At 47.3% G+C, this 16,198-nt stretch overlaps 1 protein-coding gene across 7 annotated transcripts in view; it reads left to right on the top strand.

The window, feature by feature from the left end:
• Positions 1-16,198, top strand: part of MCM3AP (minichromosome maintenance complex component 3 associated protein) — a 53,445-nt gene that overhangs the window by 574 nt on the left and 36,673 nt on the right. For all 7 annotated transcript variants that reach the window (XM_033232678.1, XM_033232680.1, XM_033232679.1 and 4 more), the window contains 9 exons: positions 307-1,631; positions 1,864-2,087; positions 3,699-3,777; positions 4,147-4,291; positions 6,246-6,436; positions 8,912-9,051; positions 11,579-11,776; positions 12,352-12,620; positions 14,861-15,023. In XM_033232678.1, coding sequence (XP_033088569.1) covers positions 413-1,631; positions 1,864-2,087; positions 3,699-3,777; positions 4,147-4,291; positions 6,246-6,436; positions 8,912-9,051; positions 11,579-11,776; positions 12,352-12,620; positions 14,861-15,023 — 2,628 coding nt within the window. In that variant the 5' untranslated portion in view covers positions 307-412. Of the gene's footprint in view, positions 1-306; positions 1,632-1,863; positions 2,088-3,698; positions 3,778-4,146; positions 4,292-6,245; positions 6,437-8,911; positions 9,052-11,578; positions 11,777-12,351; positions 12,621-14,860; positions 15,024-16,198 lie in introns of those variants that run through there.

Raw genomic sequence — 16,198 nt, 5'->3', positions numbered from 1 at the left:
GTGGAACAGCATTTATCTTCTTACTAACAATGGAGGTTTTTCATGAATTTACTAACTCAGTAAAAAGATTCGGCTTTCTTTTTTTTTTAATCTTAAAAGGATCACGCTTTAAATCTCTGTAACAAAGTAATTATTTGTACCACTCTCTACCCCACCCTCCAACAAAATAACCTGTTGGCTCTCGGAAAATAACAGCCCTTTGCCTGCCTTTGAAATAGTTATCTTTTAGTATGACAGTGTTCAAAAATTCTTTCCTTAGTCTTGTAGTAGAACATAGCTGTGATGATCTGAATTTCTGTCTTTCAGCGTGTTCTGAAGACGAAGGGGAGCTCCCTAGTGCTCCGGGCTGTTTCAGGAAGCCAATTAATTTTGCACACGTCATACTTATTACCTTCTAATATTGGAACAGAAGATGAACCCAACGAATCCTTTCAGTGGACAGCAGCCTAGTGCTTTTTCAGCGTCTTCCAGTAATGTAGGAACACTTCCATCTAAGTCGCCATTTCGATTTGGTCAACCTTCTCTTTTTGGACAAAACAGTACCTTATCTGGGAAGAGCTCGGGATTTTCACAAGTGTCCAGCTTTCCAGCATCTTCTGGAGTAAGTCATTCCTCTTCAGTGCAAACATTAGGGTTCACCCAATCCTCAAGTGTTGGACCCTTTTCTGGACTTGAGCACACTTCCACCTTTGTGGCTACCTCTGGGCCTTCAAGTTCATCTGTGCTGGGAAACCCAGGATTTAGTTTTAAATCACCCACCAGTGTTGGGGCTTTCCCAAGCACTTCTGCTTTTGGACAAGAAGCTGGAGAAATAGTGAACTCTGGTTTTGGGAAAACAGAATTCAGCTTTAAACCTCTGGAAAATGCAGTGTTCAAACCAATACTGGGGGCTGAATCTGAGCCAGAGAAAACCCAGAGCCAAATTGCTTCTGGGTTTTTCACATTTTCCCACCCAATTAGTAGTGCACCTGGAGGCCTGGCCCCATTCTCTTTTCCTCAAGTAACAAGTAGTTCAGCTACCAATTCAAATTTTACCTTTTCAAAACCTGTTAGTAGTAATAATTCATTATCTGCCTTTACCCCTGCTCTGTCAAACCAAAATGTAGAGGAAGAGAAGAGAGGACCTAAGTCAATATTTGGAAGCTCTAGTAATAGCTTCAGTAGCTTCCCTGTATCATCTGCGGTTTTGGGCGAACCTTTCCAGGCTAGCAAAGCAGGTGTCAGGCAGGGGTGTGAAGAAGCTGTTTCCCAGGTGGAACCACTTCCCAGCCTAATGAAAGGAATGAAAAGGAAGGAGGATCAGGATCGCTCCCCAAGGAGACATGGCCACGAGACAGCAGAAGATTTGGATCCTCTGTCCCGAGGTGATCATCCTCCAGACAAACGACCTGTCCGCCTGAATCGGCCCCGGGGAGGTACTTTATTTGGTCGGACGATACAGGATGTTTTCAAAAGCAATAAGGAAGTATGTCGTCTGGGCAACAAGGAGGCCAAAAAGGAAATTGGCTTTGTTGAGTCTGGAGAAAGTGACCACATGGCTATCCCAGGAGGGAGTCAGTCTGTCCTGGCACCTTCCCGGATTCCAGGTGTGAATAAAGAGGAAGAAACTGAAAGTAGAGAGAAGAAAGAAGGTGAGCTCTGAAAATGTAGAGTGTAGAGTAAATCCTGCTGGCAGGTTGTCAATACGTTTCTCTGGGGGTTAGCTTGATTTTTCAGATAAATCTCCCATAAACATTAGGGATTCTAACATGTCATATGGAGCAGGTCTTACATCTGTGAAAATTTCCTCTGCTTTGACGCAGTTGGTGCCTCCTGTTGTCGGAAACATCTGATGGTTTAAGTGTCCACTCTCTGAACCCCTAGATTCTCTAAGAGGAACTTCTGCGCGTCCGAGTAACAGAAGCGAGAGCACAGACAGTCTTGGGGGCTTGTGTCCCTCTGAAGTCACAGCCATCCAGTGCAAGAACATCCCCGACTACCTCAACGACAGGACCATTCTGGAGAACCATTTCGGCAAAATTGCTAAAGTGCAGCGCATCTTTACCAGGCGCAGCAAAAAGCTGGCAGTGGTACATTTCTTTGATCATGTGAGTGCTCCCATCTTGCCGTTTATTACCCTAAATTTGAACCTTGTCACTTTAAAACCGTTTTTTTTTTTTTTTTTTTTTTTGGTCCATCAGTTGTTTGCTTACTGGCTTACTGTAATGTAGGGAAAGTACTCAAATATGTTATTAGCATAGGCTGGGAGAGCACTATTTATTTCATAACTTGGAGTGTTCTAGGTCCCTACAGAATGCAGTACTCTAGAAATGCTGGGAGAGTTGTTCCCATGAAGTGAAATCCTTCTTTTTTTTTTTTTTTTTTTTTTTTTTTGAGGCAGAGTCTCACTCTGTCGCCCGGACTGGAGTGCAGTGGCCAGATCTCAGCTCACTGCAAGCTCCGCCTCCCGGGTTTACGCCATTCTCCTGCCTCAGCCTCCCGAGTAGCTGGGACTACAGGCGCCCGCCACCTCGCCCGGCTCGTTTTTGTATTTTTAGTAGAGATGGGGTTTCACCGTGTTAGCCAGGATGGTCTCGATCTCCTGACCTCGTGATCCGCCCATCTCGGCCTCCCAAAGTGCTGGGATTACAGGCTTGAGCCACCGCGCCCGGCCGCGAAATCCTTCTTAAAGGCTTTAGGAATTCAGAAATTCTTCCGAAAGGCTCTAACCACATAATACTTTTGGAACTTGTGTTTTTTGGGTTTTGTTTTGTTTTTTTTGGTCATAGTACATGATCACCGTAAACCTTCAAACAATACAGAAAAAGTGAAATTGGCCGGGCGCGGTGGCTCACGCCTGTAATCCCAGCGCTTTGGGAGGCCGAGGTGGGCTGATCATGAGGTCAGGAGATCAAGATCGTCCTGGCTAACACGGTGAAACCCCGTCTCTATTAAAAATAGAAAAAATGGCCGGGCGCGGTGGCTCAAGCCTGTAATCCCAGCACTTTGGGAGGCCGAGACGGGTGGATCACGAGGTCAGGAGATCGAGACCATCCTGGCTAACACGGTGAAACCCCGTCTCTACTAAAAAATACAAAAAAATTAGCCGGGCGAGGTGGCGGGCGCCTGTAGTCCCAGCTACTCGGGAGGCTGAGGCAGGAGAATGGCGTGAACCCGGGAGGCGGAGCTTGCAGTGAGCTGAGATCTGGCCACAGCACTCCAGCCTGGGCGGCAGAGCGAGACTCCGTCTCAAAAAAAAAAAAAAAAAAAAATAGAAAAAATTAGCCAGGTGTAGTGGTGGGTGCCTGTAGTCCCACCTACTCAGGAGACTGAAGCAGGAGAATGCCTGAACCCTGGAGGTGGAGCTTGCAGTGAACCAAGATCTCGCCACCGTACTCCAGCCTGGGTGACAGAGCGAGACTCTGTCTCCAAAAAAAAAAAAAAAGAGGGAAGAGCAAATACATGCCGGTGAGACAGGTAAAGGGAGATGAATCCTGCTCCTGCGGGTGAGACAGGTAAGGGAGACGAATCCTGCTCCTGCCACAGCCAGGGACCATGCAAGCAGCAGACGTGTGGGTGGAGGAATCACTGTCGTGCAAAGGACGCCGGCTCCTGGTGCCTTTGAATGGTCTGTTGTGCTTACTGCGTTTGAGTTTTCAATCCCATTTCCTTTGGTTTCCTGATGTACTCACACTTGGTGGTTGTGGACTGTTTTCCAGGCATCTGCAGCCCTGGCTAGAAAGAAGGGGAAAAGTTTGCATAAAGACATGGCTATCTTTTGGCACAGGAAGAAAATAAGTGAGTTTTCAATTTTTCTTTTCACTTAAAAAAAAAATTATTTCTATTTATTTATTTATTTATTTAATAAAGATGAGATCTTGCTATGTTGCCCAGTCTGATCTTGGGATTACAGGCACGAGCCATGGTGCACGGCCCTGTCTTCAGTTCCTCATGCTCTTGGTCCAAACCCTTTGAGCTTGAGCCCTTTCCCCAGCCCGTGAGGGAGGCTGGCTCTGAGTAGATTTGCATCTCACAGTTATTTCCTTGGGCTCTTCTCTAACCTCCTGTGACTACGAAAATAATATTAGTTTCTCAGAAACAGAGTGAAAAAGTCCAGTACCAGGTGATCTATGATTGCATAAACTCTTCTCCCTCCTATGTCCACAGGCCCCAATAAGAAACCCTTTTCCCTGAAGGAGAAGAAAGCAGGTGATGGTGAAGTCAGCGCGAGCTCAGAGGACGCACCCTTTCAGCACTCTCCTCTTGGCAAGGCCGCAGGGAGGGCTGGTGCTGGCAGCCTCCTGAATAAAAGGTGGGATCGCTCCCTCCTCATGACCTGATTTGGGAAGGACCAGGAAATAGCGCCCTACAGTGACACATGAGTGAGGGTGCAAGACTGTGGGGAGTGGTGCGGAGACAAAAGCCAGTTGCCAGGGATGGCTGGGGGTGGAGGGCAGGGGCTCTGCCCCTCCAGGCAGCATGGGCCATGAGGAGGTGGGTCTGTGTGGGGCTGGTGGTCGCAGCCAGAAGAGAGAATTTTCTGACACTGGTACCTGTCAGCTGTCGAGATGGTGGACAGCAGTGATTCTGTCCTGTCTTGGTCTCACACACCCTAGGGCCAAGGTTGCTGAGAAAACCTTCCTTTGGGGCTAGCCTTTTTTTCTTGTTTCCACTTGGCATTTTCTGTGGGAGAATCTCATCACACAGTTGTTATAGCTGGTGTAGGCCTTTCAGCTGCAGCTACAGGAGATCCAGGGGAGGCTGCTCACTTAGGACAGCAGAACTTCTGTCCTTGCACAGAGTGCCTGCTCTGTGGGACACACGCAGGCTAGCGCCCTGTGGCGGGTGGCTGCCTGCCTCACAGGATTGTAGTAGCAAATCTCCTTGCTCATCTAACTTGTCCTGAATCCCACTGCAGTTGAGTGCAGTTCCACTTGACATATAAATGTATAAGCAATAACTTTTTTCCTCAAGGCATTTGACTGTCTGTAATAAACTATGCATTCCTTTTGTTTTGAGATAGTCTCACTTTGTTGCCCAGGTTGGAGTTTGGTGGCATGATCTTGGCTCACTGCAATCTCTGCCTCCTGGGTTCAAGAAATTTTCCTGCCTCAGCCTCCCTAGTAGCTGGGATTACAGACATGCTCCACCATGCCCAGCTAATATGTTTGTATTTTTAGTAGAGATGGGGTTTCGCCATGTTGGCCAGGCTGGTCTCGAACTCCTGACCAGACATGCGTGCCCGGTCAAACCATGCATTTCTGATAATCACTTACAGCAGTTTCCAATTTCCAGCATGACTTTTTTTTTTTTTTCTTTTCTAAAAAGCTGTCACTTAAAGGAAGGGCAGCATGACTTTTTGTAGGTGCGGCTTATCACAGTGAAGCAGACATGGTTGGCCGTGTTAGTTGTGTTAGCCGGCACGTGATGTGAACTGCCCTGGCTACCGTGTCTGTCTGGGGAACTCTGTTCTCAAAGGCTTTTCCTTTTCACACCAGACCTACTTTGACAGGTCTCCGGCTGAATCCATCTTTTCATCTTTTGGCCAATGTATTTTCCTCACTTTCCATTTTGTGATGAGCAGTTTAGTTGCTGGTTTGACATAATCTTTGACATTCAAGTTCAGAAAATGATGAAAGCTAGAAAATGGGGAAGCTGAGGGAGCATGCCTGATTCCTTTTAGTATGTCCTACCAAAATAAACTTGTGTTAAAACATGTAGGCATAGTATTTCCTTATGATATTAAAGATGATTTTCATGCTGAGTTTCGTTTCTTTGAGATAGGAATCAGTAAGCTCTCCTTTTAGCTGTTTAAATGCGCCTATCTTGTTTTTGGTAGGGAGTGGTAAGTTTGGAGTCTCACTCTGTAACCCAGACTGGAGAGCAGCAGTGCAATCTCAGCTCACTGCAACCTCCGCCTGCCAGGCTCAAGCAATCCTCTCACCCCAGCCTCCCGAGTAGCTGGGACTACAGGCACATGCCACCATGCCTGGCTGATTTTTAAATTTTTTGTAGAGATGGGGTCTCCCTATGTTGCCCAGGCTATTTGGTTTTTCAAAAGTATGAAAATTATGTTAAAGTCAGTGAATAATGGAAATAACGCTTTTGTGTTCATTACCATCTTTATCAAAAGTCAATAAGTGCTTGTAGTTTCTCAGCTTTAAATGACCATAAAATCTTGAAAGATGAGGGGACGTGTTCAGAAACGAAAATGCTCTGAAGGCCTTCCTGGTACGAGGGCCCTCAGTGTGGTGTTTACTTTATAGCTCTCCAGTGAAGAAGCCAAGTCTTCTAAAGGCCCACCAATTCGAAGGAGACTCTTTTGACTCAGCCTCCGACGGCTCTGAGGGCCTCGGGCCATGTGTGCTGTCCCTCAGTACCCTGATAGGCACTGTGGCTGAGACATCCAAGGAGAAGTACCGCCTGCTTGACCAGAGAGACAGGATCATGCGGCAAGGTACGGCACATGGTGGCAGAGGTTCTAGGGGCCTGGTGAGGTCGTCGTCTTGGGTGCCATCAGGGCAGGAGCAACTCCTTTCCATTGGGCTCTATTGCTGTTGAGTCTCAGGCCTCTGATGTGCTGTGTCTGATCTTCATGGTCTGCCAGTTTTCTTGGAGTGAGTGTTGTGTGTATGTGTACATATATGTGCAAATATGTCTGCTAATGTGTGTATGAAATAGCAGTGGGAGGATGCAAAAGAATGGACTTCTGTCTGTAGAGGGAGCAGGATTCTGAAGGGCAAAGGTTATGGCGGGACGCTCCATCTCGAACAGGGCATCCTTACACTGTTACAATGTTGAACTGTGTGAGTGTATTACCTACTAAAAAGTAAGTATTCTATTAACACTAAAAATATATGCAGGGACCAAAAATAAAAGGAAAAAACACAGGTGCTCCTCTTTGCCAATTTTATTCTCTTAAATTTCAGCCAGGCTGGGCGTGGTGACTCATGCCTGTAATCCCAGCACTTTGGGAGGCCGAGGCATGTAGACCACCTGAGGTCAGGAGTTCAAGACCAGCCTGGCCAACATGGCAAAACCCCCATCTTTAAAATAAATAAATAAATAAATAAATAAGCAAGCTGGGTGTGGTGGTGTACACCTGTAGTCCCAGCTACTTGGGAGGCTGAGACAGGAGAATCACTTGAACTGGCGAGGTGGAGGTTACAGTGAGCCGAGATTGTGCCACTGCACTCCAGTCTGAGCGACAGGATCAGACTTTGTCTCAAAAAAAAAAAAAAAAGCTGGATGTGGTGGCTCACGCCTGTAATCCCAGCACTTTGGGAGGTTGAGGCTGGTGGATCACCTGAGGTCAGGAGTTCGAGACCAGCCGGACCAACATGGAGCAACCCGGTCTCTACTAAAAATAGAAAATTAGCCAAGCATGGTGGCACATGCCTGTAATCCCAGCTACTCGGGAGGCTGAGACAGGAGAACTGCTTGAACCCATGAGGCGGAGCTTACAGTGAGCCAAGACTGCACCACTGCCGTCCAGCCTGGGCGATAGAGTGAGACTCCATCTCAAAAAAAAAAAAAAAATTCAGCTATAGGAGTTTCCTTTTTTTAAAAGCTGTGGATAATTCGATTAATCACCGTGTTTCCTTAATATAGTGATATATAGTATTAAAAACTGCCATCATACATCGTATCATTGATAATGGTGATTTTTATATTCCAAATGAAATTATTAGGTATTAGAATTTTTCTTTTTTTTATTTTTTTCCTTGAAATGGAGTCTTGCTCTGTTACCCATGCTGGAGTGCAGTGGTGCAGTCTTGGCTCACTGCAATATCCGCCTCCCAGGTTCAAGTGATTCTCCTGCCTCAGCCTCCTGAGTAGCTGGGACTACAGGCATGCGCCACCCCACCCGGCTAATTTTTGTATTCTTAGTAGAGATAGGGGTTCTCTGTGTTGGTCAGGCTGGTCTCGAACTCCTGACCTCAGGTGATCTGCCAGCCTTGGCCTCCCAAAGTGCTGGGATTGCAGGCGTGAGCCACCAGGCCCAGCCCAGGTATTAGAATTTTTCAAAATAGGCCGGGCGCGGTGGCTCAAGCCTGTAATTCCAGCACTTTGGGAGGCCGAGACGGGCGGATCACGAGGTCTGGAGATCGAGACCATCCTGGCTAACACGGTGAAACCCCGTCTCTACTAAAAAAAAATACAAAAACTAGCGGGTGTGGTGACGGGCACCTGTAGTCCCAGCTACTCGGGAGGCTGAGGCAGGAGAATAGCGGGAACCGGGAGGTGGAGCTTGCAGTGAGCTGAGATCTGGCCACTGCACTCCAGCCTGGGCGACAGAGCGAGACTCTGTCTCAAAAAAAAAAAAAAAAAAAAAAAAAAAAAGAATTTTTCAAAATAAAAACAAGTATATATTTTTAGTTGTGAAGTTGTTGCATTTCCATTTACTTGCAAGCTACATTTGTAACTATTTAATTTTAAGTATAATCATAGAAGTTATTCAGGTAAGAACCCAGTTATCTTCCATTATATGATTCCTATATTAAAGTCATGGTGAATACCGAGACAGAGTTTTAGAATAGTGATATATTTGGAATATTTGCAGTTGTTACAAGTCAATCCTTTTAGTAAACATCCTGCACCATGATTTTTTGTCATTGAGGTCATTACAGGCGTTAGAAAACTCCGGCTGAAAGTGAGCACACTCCCCTGCTTTTATCTGCAGTGAGGGTCTGTGACTGTTAGAAAGAGGTGGACTCGGGTCTTCGCGAGTTTTGATGTCCTGCTGCTTGGCAGAATAGAACATAAGTCCTCTTTCTCTGAGGCTCAGAGTTTTACAAATATTATTTTTCTATTTTGTACTGTGTGTGTGTGTGTGTGTGTTTTAATTTCTTTTTATCATTATGAGAATACACGTCTGTAGGTTTGTGCTAACCATGTGGTACATTCTTACCTTTTACTTGACGTCACTTAGCTCGGGTGAAGAGAACCGATCTGGACAAAGCGAGGACTTTTGTTGGGACCTGCCTGGATATGTGTCCTGAGAAGGAGAGGTACATGCGGGAGACCCGTAGCCAGCTGAGTGTATTCGAAGTGGTCCCAGGGACTGACCAGGTAGAGCCCTGCATCTCCCTGTGGAGTGGGGGCAGGGTGTGCAGGGGATGGGGCTGCTTTTGTCATTTCTGTACCTACTTGATTTGGGTGTTTGTTTTAGAGGGTGTTGGGTATTTGGGCTATTAACAATCATATTAACCTGTTTTTGCATTGTGAGATGTTCACTCTGTAAGTGGTACCTATACATGATAACATGATAAGGTATAGATGCAAGTTATTTTAAATAAAATTGTTTTTCAAATTTTTTTTTTTTTTTTTTTTGAGACAGGGTCTCACTCTGTCACCTAGGCTGGAGCACAGTGGTCCAGTCATGGCTCACTACAGCCTCAACTTCCCAGGCTCAGGTGATCATCTCACTCAGCTTACAGAGCAGCTGGGATTGCAGGCATGCTCCACCACACCTAGTTATCGTCATATTTCTTGAAGTGATGGGGTCTTGCTGTATTGCCCAGGCTGGTCCCAAACTCCTAAGCTCAAGTGATCTGCCCACGTCCGCCTCTCAAAGTGCTGGGATTACAGGTGTGAGCCACTACATCCAGCTAACTTTTTACTTTTTACAATCTTATTCCTGTCTGTTTCTATGCTTACGTTTTACACATTCAAAGTTATGCTCTAGATACAATTTTATGTGTATTTTTTCCTTCTAAAATTATGTCATGAGGCCGGGCGCGGTGGCTCACCCCTGTAATCCCAGCACTTTGGGAGGCCAAGGTGGGCAGATCACAAGGTCAAGAGATCGAGACCATCTTGGCTAACACGGTGAAACCCTGTCTCTACTAAAAATACACAAAATGGCCGGGCGCGGTGGCTCAAGCCTGTAATCCCAGCACTTTGGGAGGCCGAGACGGGCGGATCACGAGGTCAGAAGATCAAGACCATCCTGGCTAACATGGTGAACCCCGTCTCTACTAAAAATACAAAAAAACTAGCCGGGCGACGTGGCGGGCGCCTGTAGTCCCAGCTACTCGGGAGGCTGAGGCAGGAGAATGGCGTGAACCGGGAGGCGGAGCTTGCAGTGAGCTGAGATCCGGCCACTGCACTCCAGCCTGGGCGGCAGAGCGAGACTCCGTCTCAAAAAAAAAAAAAAAAAAATACACAAAATTAGCCGGGTGTGGTGGCGGGCGCCTGTAGTCCCAGCTACTTGGGAGGCTGAGGCAGCAGAATGGCGTGAACCCGGGAGGTGGAGCTGGCAGTGAGCTGAGATCGCACCGCTGCACTCTAACCTGGGCAACAGAGCGAAACTCCATCTCAAAAAAAAAAAAAAAATTATGAACATTTTCCTTTGTTAGGGTAAACTATGAGCATTTAAAAATGACAGCATATTATTTTATTAGTAGCTCTGTCAAAACTGCATTTTTACCATTAGTAGATAGGCTGTTTCTAAATTTTTAGTTCTATTAATAATATTGTTTGGCATCTTATATGTAATGCTTCTCTGGTATTTAGATTATTTTCTTCAGATCCTTAGAATTAAATTACTGCATCAGAGGGTATGACCTTTCCTGAGCATGATCAATGTATATTCCCAAGTTGGTTCCCTAGAAAGCTGCACTGATATAGATCCTTTTGGACTCTGTGAATTTTGCTTGTGGGCTCCTCCTCCGCTTCCTGGCTGGTGGCTTTATACACCCTTTACCTGGTTCGGGGTCCCCAGCCCAGCAACTCGTCTCACTGTAGGGCCCCTGCCTCAGGAGAGGGCAATGCCCAGGCGCTCGTCCTGTGTACGTCTCTGCCTCTTCCCTCGGCCACGTCTTCGGCCTCCTTTTGAGGTGGGAGATGTAGCTCCTGGCCCCAGGTGGGCAGCTGGCCCCTGGTGCTGTGCCCTCAGCAGTCCTCACTGCCTGTCTCTGTTTCACTTCTGGTCTGTGTAGACTTAACCGGGTATGTGAGCAGACCTGAGACCTTTTAAATGCTGGAGGCCCTTCCCTGTCCCGTCTCTCTGCTTTGGAGCCTGGCAGATGTGCCTTCACTTACATCCTCCTGTTTGTCGTGACGCGTTCATATCTTTTTTTTTTTGAGACGGAGTCTCGCTCTGTCGCCCCGGCTGGAGTGCAGTGGCCGGATCTCAGCTCACTGCAAGCTCTGCCTCCCGGGTTTATGCCATTCTCCTGCCTCAGCCTCCCGAGTAGCTGGGACTACAGGCGCCTGCCACCTCGCCCGGCTAGTTTTTTGTATTTTTTAGTAGAGACGGGGTTTCACCGTGTTAGCCAGGATGGTCTCGATCTCCTGACCTCGTGATCCGCCCGTCTCGGCCTCCCAAAGTGCTGGGATTACAGGCTTGAGCCACCGCGCCCGGCCGGCGCGTTCGTATCTTAACTCCTTGTCATATTTGCTAAAGTCACGTTTCTCAATTTGTCTTTGAATTTTGATTGTCGCCTTTTAACAGAAATTTTATGTTGAAAAAATATATTCTCAAATATCGATCTTGTGTGGGTGTGTATGTGATTTTCGCCCTCATTTTCAGGCGTAACTCTGCCTGGCCCGAGGTATGCCACATGGGCAGCCTGTCTCTGCGTCATGTCTCTAGGTGGACCATGCAGCAGCTGTGAAGGAGTACAGTCGGTCCTCGGCGGATCAGGAGGAGCCCCTGCCCCACGAGCTGCGGCCCTTGCCAGTGCTCAGCAGGACCATGGACTACCTGGTGACCCAGATCATGGACCAGAAGGAGGGCAGCCTGCGGGACTGGTACGACTTCGTGTGGAACCGCACGCGTGGCATACGGAAGGTATTGGCTGCCTCCAACCTGGACGCTAAAAAAACGCATACAAATTCCAAAGTCAAACTGATAGTTATTTTTATTTTACTCTGTTATATAGTTTATCTGTAACAAAAATGTACTTTTGTGGGCCGGGTGCGGTGGCTCAGGCCTGTAATCCCAGGACTCTGGGAGGCTTAGGTGGGTGGATCACCTGAGGTCAGGAGTTTGAGACCAGCCTGGCCAAAATGGTGAAACCCCGTCTCTACTGAAAATGTAAAAATTAGCTTGGCGTGGTGGCACACGCCTGTAATCCCAGCTACTCGAGAGGCTGAGCCAGGAGAATTGCTTGAACCCAGGAGGTGGAGGTTGTGGTTAGCCAAGATGGCACCACTGCACCTCCAGCCTGGCTTCTGTCTCAAAAAAAAAAAAAAAAAAAACCCCAAGGACTTTTATTTAAGTCACTACAAAGTCCTATTAAAATGTGTATCATGGGCTTTGTTTCAAATTGAAATGTGAGAAATTGAGGTCGCAGCATGATCTTTCTCACAGTTGCCTCTTTGCATGGGAATGTGTGTGTGATCCTCCCCCTCGCCTGTGGCCAGGATATCACACAGCAGCACCTCTGCGACCCCCTGACGGTGTCCCTGATTGAGAAGTGCACCCGGTTTCACATCCACTGTGCCCACTTCATGTGTGAGGAGCCCATGTCCTCCTTTGATGCCAAGATCAATAATGAGAACATGACCAAGTGCCTGCAGAGCCTGAAGGAGATGTACCAGGACCTGAGAAACAAGGGCGTCTTCTGTGCCAGCGAAGCGGAGTTCCAGGGCTACAATGTTCTGCTCAGTCTCAACAAGGGAGACATCCTAAGGTGAATCTTCACATCCAAAAGTTGCCCTAAGGTGGCTGAAAAGGCAGGCTTTAAACAGGAGAAGCGCTTTCAGGATTGGCAGTAGCCAGCAGTGCTGCGTTCTCTCTGTTAGCAGATGTTGGGATGATAGTAGAAAACCTCGGTATGGCTCTGCATGTGGCTGAGCTGAGCTGGGGGAAGTGTGATGGGGGTGTGCCCTGGGACCAGCACATCTGATGTAGGCCCCACATGTTCATTTCTGAGAACAGTTTCTCCTCACCAGTGAGAAAATGAGGAAGGAATCCTCCTCGTGAGACAGGTGAGTGCACCAGGAGAGGGAGTTCCAGGTTGTTAGCAGTTCCCTGTTTCCAGGTAGTTTTGTCAAAGATGTAAGTAATAAGAGAGGGAAAAAATTGTGTGAAACAAAAATGCTAAGAATAGGGTAGTGGGAATGAATGAATATAAAACCCTGGTCTGAGCCATAATTAGACACTTACTAGGAGTCTGGCGAGCTCTCTGGCCCTCTGCTTGTTAAGCTGAGCTTGATGGTGGACAGTGTTCCCTTTAGTCTGAGATTCCCGTATCAATGGTGGACCTCTTTTTTTTTTAGTTTCGTATTTTCCTCAAGAACTGTGTGGCAGAATATCTAGATGTGTGATTGATTTTAAATTTTTATTTTATTTTATTTTATTTTTGAGACCGAGTCCTGCTCTGTTGCCCAGGCTGGAGTACAGTAGTGTGATATCGGCTCGCTGCAACCTCCGCCTCTCGGGTTCAAGCGATTTTCTTGCCTCAGTCTCACGAGTAGCTGGGATTACAGGCACATACCACCACTCCCACCTAATTTTGTTTTTGATATGGAGTCTTGCTCTGTTGTCCAGGCTTGAGTGCAGTGGCGCGATCTCAGCTCACTGCAAGCTCCGCCTTCCGGGTTCACGCCATTCTCCTGCCTCAGCCTCCGGAGTAGCTGGGACTACAGGCGCCCACCACCACACCTGGCTAACTTTTTGTAGTTTTAGTAGAGACGGGGTTTTACCATATTAGCCAGGATGGTCTCGATCTCCTGACCTCTTGATCCACCCACCTCGGCCTCCCAAAGTGTTGGGATTACAGACGTGAGCCACCGCGCCTGGCCAGTTTTTTTGTATTTTTAGTAGAGACAGGGTTTTGCCATGTTGGCCAGGCTGGTCTGGAACTCCTGACCTCAGGTGATCCACCTGCCTCAGCCTCCCAAAGTGCTGGGATTACAGGTATGAGCCTCCGTGCCGGCTGATTTTAAATTTTAAAATTAAGCCTTGTATAGCCTGGGCAACATGGTGAGACCCTTCTACAAAACAAAAACAAAAACAAAAAGAACAAAAACGCCAGGTGTGGTGATGTGCGCATGTAGTTCCAGCTACTGGGGAGGCTGAGGTGGGAGGATCCCTTAAGCCCAGGAGGTCAAGGCTACAGTAAGCTTTGATCATGCCACTGCACTCCAGTCTGGGTGACAAAGCAAAACCCTATCTCTTAAAAAAAAAGAAAGATCAGGTGTGATGGCCCATGGCATGTTGGGAGGCCTAGATGAGAGGATTGCTTGAGGCCAGGAGGTTGAGGCTGCAGTGAACGGTGATCGTGCCACTGCACTCCAGCCTGGGCGATAGAGCAAGACTCTCAAAAAAAAAAAAAAAAAATACTGGTTATGAAAGATTGCTATATTGTCTTTTTCTACACGACAGGCATTTCTTCATCATGAATAATTCAGTCAAAATCAGTTCATTTCTAAACAAAAAGTGTTAAGTTTTCTGTTTTTTAGACTTGACCACCCAGCACAGCTGACCGTCGATTGGCATTACTTTAACTTGTTGATAACTGATGCCTAAATTGCTTTTTGAATTTGTTTATTCATTATTGTTTTGAAAGAAACCTTTGTCAAACCAGCCCAAGCATGGTAGCTTTGAAGTTAGTAAACTGAATTTAACGGCACATTTTACCAGTAAGACCCTCCTTCTCAGTATGGTTGAAATCCAGTATCGTTATTACTTGAAACGGTCTTGCTCTGTCACCCAGGCTGGAGCACAGTGATGCGATCACAGCTCACTGCAGCCTCAACCTCCTGGGCTCAAACGATCCTCCTACCTTGGCCTCCCCACATTTTGGGATTACAGGCGTGAGCCACTGCATCTGGCCAGTGAAATTTTTATTTATCAGGTCTATCTTCATGAAAATTTTGTCTTATTAAAATTAACATTCCAATCCCTTTTTTCTCCTTTAATTAACAGAGAAGTACAACAGTTCCATCCTGCTGTTAGAAACTCCTCCGAGGTGAAATTTGCTGTTCAGGCTTTTGCTGCATTGAACAGTAATAATTTTGTGAGATTTTTCAAACTGGTCCAGTCAGCTTCTTACCTGAATGCTTGTCTTTTACACTGTTACTTCAATCAGGTGAGTAAATGAGCTGAGCTTGCAGAGTTGGAAGACAGCCGGTTGTTCTTGTGCTATTCGAGTGCTTTCCTATACCAGGCTTTTCAAAGCAGGTCTCAGGCTGATGCTGTGTCACCCTGGCAGCAGCCCCACGAAGGGGTTACTGGTGTTGCCCTGTTTTATAGGGGTTATCACCATTGGTCACCATCCGGAAAGGCTGTGCAATGGAAAATACTGTTCTATGGTTCAAATGAGAAAAATCTCTGTAGTGAAACATAGTATGAATTCAGCACTGTAGGCCGGGCGCGGTGGCGCAAGCCTGTAATCCCAGCACTTTGGGAGGCCGAGGCGGGCGGATCACGAGGTCAGGAGATCGAGACCATCCTGGCTAACCCGGTGAAACCCCGTCTCTACTAAAAAAAAATTACAGAAAACTAGCCGGGCAAGGTGGCGGGCGCCTGTAGTCCCAGCTACTTGGGAGGCTGAGGCAGGAGAATGGCGTAAACCCAGGAGGCAGAGCTTGCAGTGAGCTGAGATCCGGCCACTGCACTCCAGCCCGGGCAACAGAGCGAGACTCCGTCTCAAAAAAAAAAAAAAGAGGCCGGGCGCGGTGGCTCAAGCCTGTAATCCCAGCACTTTGGGAGGCTGAGACGGGCGGATCACGAGGTCAGGAGTTTGAGACCATCCTGGCTAACACGGTGAAACCCCATCTCTACTGAAAAATACAAAAAGCTAGCCGGGCGAGGTGGCGGGCGCCTGTAGTCCCAGCTACTTGGGAGGCTGAGGCAGGAGAATGGCGTAAAGCCAGGAGGCGGAGCTTGCAGTGAGCTGAGATCCAGCCGCTGCACTGCAGTCCGGGCGACAGAGCAAGACTCTGTCTCAACAACAAAAAAAAGAATTCAGCACTGTCATCATCCGTGAAAACTAACTGAAAAGCAAAAATCTCATATCATATGCACACAGTCCCTGACTTTGAAATGCTTTGTGTTTTAAATTGAAGTTTCTGGAGTGAGACTGATGGTGCTAAGTTCCTTTAGCGGGTGCCTCAGTGTCTGTGCTTTGCCGCGTGCTAGAGTTGCAGAAGCAATGGGAAGGCCAGTCCCTCCCCTGACGTTTGCGTAGAGTAAATTCTGTGTCTCGGGGTTTCCAGTCAGTTCTTTTATTCCAGTTCCATGGGACTTGGGGGTGAGGACAGA

The sequence above is a fragment of the Trachypithecus francoisi genome, unplaced genomic scaffold (assembly GCF_009764315.1).
Source record: "Trachypithecus francoisi isolate TF-2019V2 unplaced genomic scaffold, Tfra_2.0 Lachesis_group14, whole genome shotgun sequence".
Lineage (NCBI taxonomy): Eukaryota > Metazoa > Chordata > Mammalia > Primates > Cercopithecidae > Trachypithecus > Trachypithecus francoisi.
This window is presented reverse-complemented; position numbering and strand designations above follow the sequence as displayed.